Source organism: Sapajus apella, unplaced genomic scaffold (assembly GCF_009761245.1).
Source record: "Sapajus apella isolate SASKATOON/1434 unplaced genomic scaffold, GSC_monkey_1.0 scaffold316, whole genome shotgun sequence".
NCBI lineage: Eukaryota > Metazoa > Chordata > Mammalia > Primates > Cebidae > Sapajus > Sapajus apella.
In genome coordinates this window covers 42,919-44,946 of record NW_022437256.1, presented here as the reverse complement: position 1 = coordinate 44,946, position 2,028 = coordinate 42,919, and the positions used below count along the sequence as shown (strand labels likewise).

General features: G+C 49.0%; 1 protein-coding gene across 5 annotated transcripts in view; it reads left to right on the top strand.

Moving 5' to 3' along the window:
* GOSR2 (golgi SNAP receptor complex member 2) overlaps positions 1-1,094 on the top strand; it is a 16,598-nt gene extending 15,504 nt beyond the window's left edge. For all 5 annotated transcript variants that reach the window (XM_032272164.1, XM_032272162.1, XM_032272161.1 and 2 more), the window contains one exon: positions 309-1,094. In XM_032272164.1, coding sequence (XP_032128055.1) covers positions 309-470 — 162 coding nt within the window. In that variant the 3' untranslated portion in view covers positions 471-1,094. The remainder of the gene's footprint in view (positions 1-308) is intronic.
* Positions 1,095-2,028: the final 934 nt, after the last annotated feature.

Below are 2,028 nucleotides of genomic sequence, written 5' to 3'. Positions count from 1 at the left end.
ACACACACACACACACACACACACACACACACACACACACACACATACATATCTGTGATATATAACCAGTCGTTCCAGCATCATTTGTGGAAAAGACTTTTCTTTCTACTTTGTACTGCTCTAGTACCTTGATCAAAAATCAGTCGACCACATGAAAGTGGCTCTATTTCTGGCTGACATTGCCTTCTGTGTGTTCTGGGCATGACCAAGAAAATGTCTGTTGGCAAAGCTCCATCTCCTGATGACACTCACCCACCCTTGGCAAAGCGACTTGATGTGTGCTTGTTTGTTTGTTCTTTCTGCCTCAGGGCACTCAGAAGAAGATCCTCGACATTGCCAACATGCTGGGCTTGTCCAACACGGTGATGAGGCTCATCGAGAAGCGGGCTTTCCAGGACAAGTACTTCATGATCGGCGGGATGCTGGTGACCCTTACGGTCATGTTCCTCGTGGTGCACTACCTGACATGAGCCAGCCACACTCAACGGCTGAACAGCGTTCCTACAGCGTACGAGTGTGTGTGAGTGTGTGCGCGTGAAAACGGGGATGGGGGGCCCAGAGGCTGCCTTTTGACACGTGTGCCTGTCTTAACTGTGAAGACACTCAGGAGTGATTGTGATATAGTTGCCAACCTGCTTTGTTTTCTGTGACGTCTTGGAGGGGGAGCTAGTGCCACCAGGATGTGCAGTGCTTAGGGAATGGAAGAAGTCCCAGTTCCGTCTCACTCTCACTCTTACTAGGGGAGGGAAAGAATGGCTTGGGTGACTTTGTTCACACAGCTGATGTGCGCCCTGGGAATGTGTCCACAGTGAGGCCTTCGTGCAGTACCGTCCACACAGTTCAAACCTTGTCACCATCCGGCCTTTCCAGCTCCTGGTAGGCTGGAGCAAAAGTGAAAAGGAGAGGAAAGAGGCCTCATTTTCTCACACCCATTATATTAAATAGTAGGTCATTCACATCCTGGCCACCTCCCGTGCACCCCAGTGACGTGTAGATGACTAACTGCCGTACTTGTCACCTTTCCCTGGAAGCAGCTACCTAGGGGAAACAAGATGGCAGTGCTGTTGCCGATAACAAGTAAGATTTTCCACACTGCGGTTGGGAGTTTCTCCTGTCTAAAGTGAGGCCAGTGTTACTCCCTGGGAGTATTCAGTCTTGACCCTAGTCGCTGATTTTTTCTAGTTGTTAATAGAATGGTTGGCTTTTAAGGTTCAGAGACTGCGCAGTGGCTTAGCACCTATGATCAGGCCTTGCGGGCCTTTGCCCCTCAGAAAGGAGCTGTGAGCAAAGATTTGTGATTTGCCAATTCCAGTCTCAGCCCTAGTTTCAGCATCTCTAATTCTTTGGTTTTCTTCTCTTCCCTGAAATATATTAGCACTTGCCAGCCAGACCCCCATTTTGTGCAGCCAGTGTGGGCAGATGCCACCTTGGAGACACCTCTAGTGCATATGTCCTTGTAACACTCTGTTTTCAGGGACTACCACCTTTTCCATTCTCTGACCAGCCCTGGATTCAGGCTGTACTAATACCGGTGTGTTGTGGAATTTATTATAAAGCCAGTGTATCTTGAAGTCCGTCTAACATGATTAATCACTGAAAGTCCCAGAAAGACCTGGTGAGTGTATTTTCTCATTTACCACAGGCCTTGCCAGCCCTGCCAGCCCTGGGCACAGTAGCTTCATGACCAGAACATGACACTCAAAATCCTTTAGAACTGGAAACCTGCCCAATATTAACCCGCCTTTGGTTGTGCTGCTCCACCTGCTCTCTGTTAGTTCCTTGTCACTTGAACTGTCTTCTGTCTTATTTCCCTTCTTGTCTGTGTTCCTCTTCTCTGGTGAGTTTTCTCAATTGTCCAGATTGTTAACGGAGTTTCCTGGGTGCTGATTTCACACTTTTGGTCAGATGAGATCTCCACTGTTCCTATCCCTCCGGGCCAAATGGGGCCTAGGTTTCCAAGGAAGGAGGGATCTGTGACTCCTAAAAAGGGCTGGGGCCCTGTCAGTGTGAAAGCAGTGGCGGGGGTGT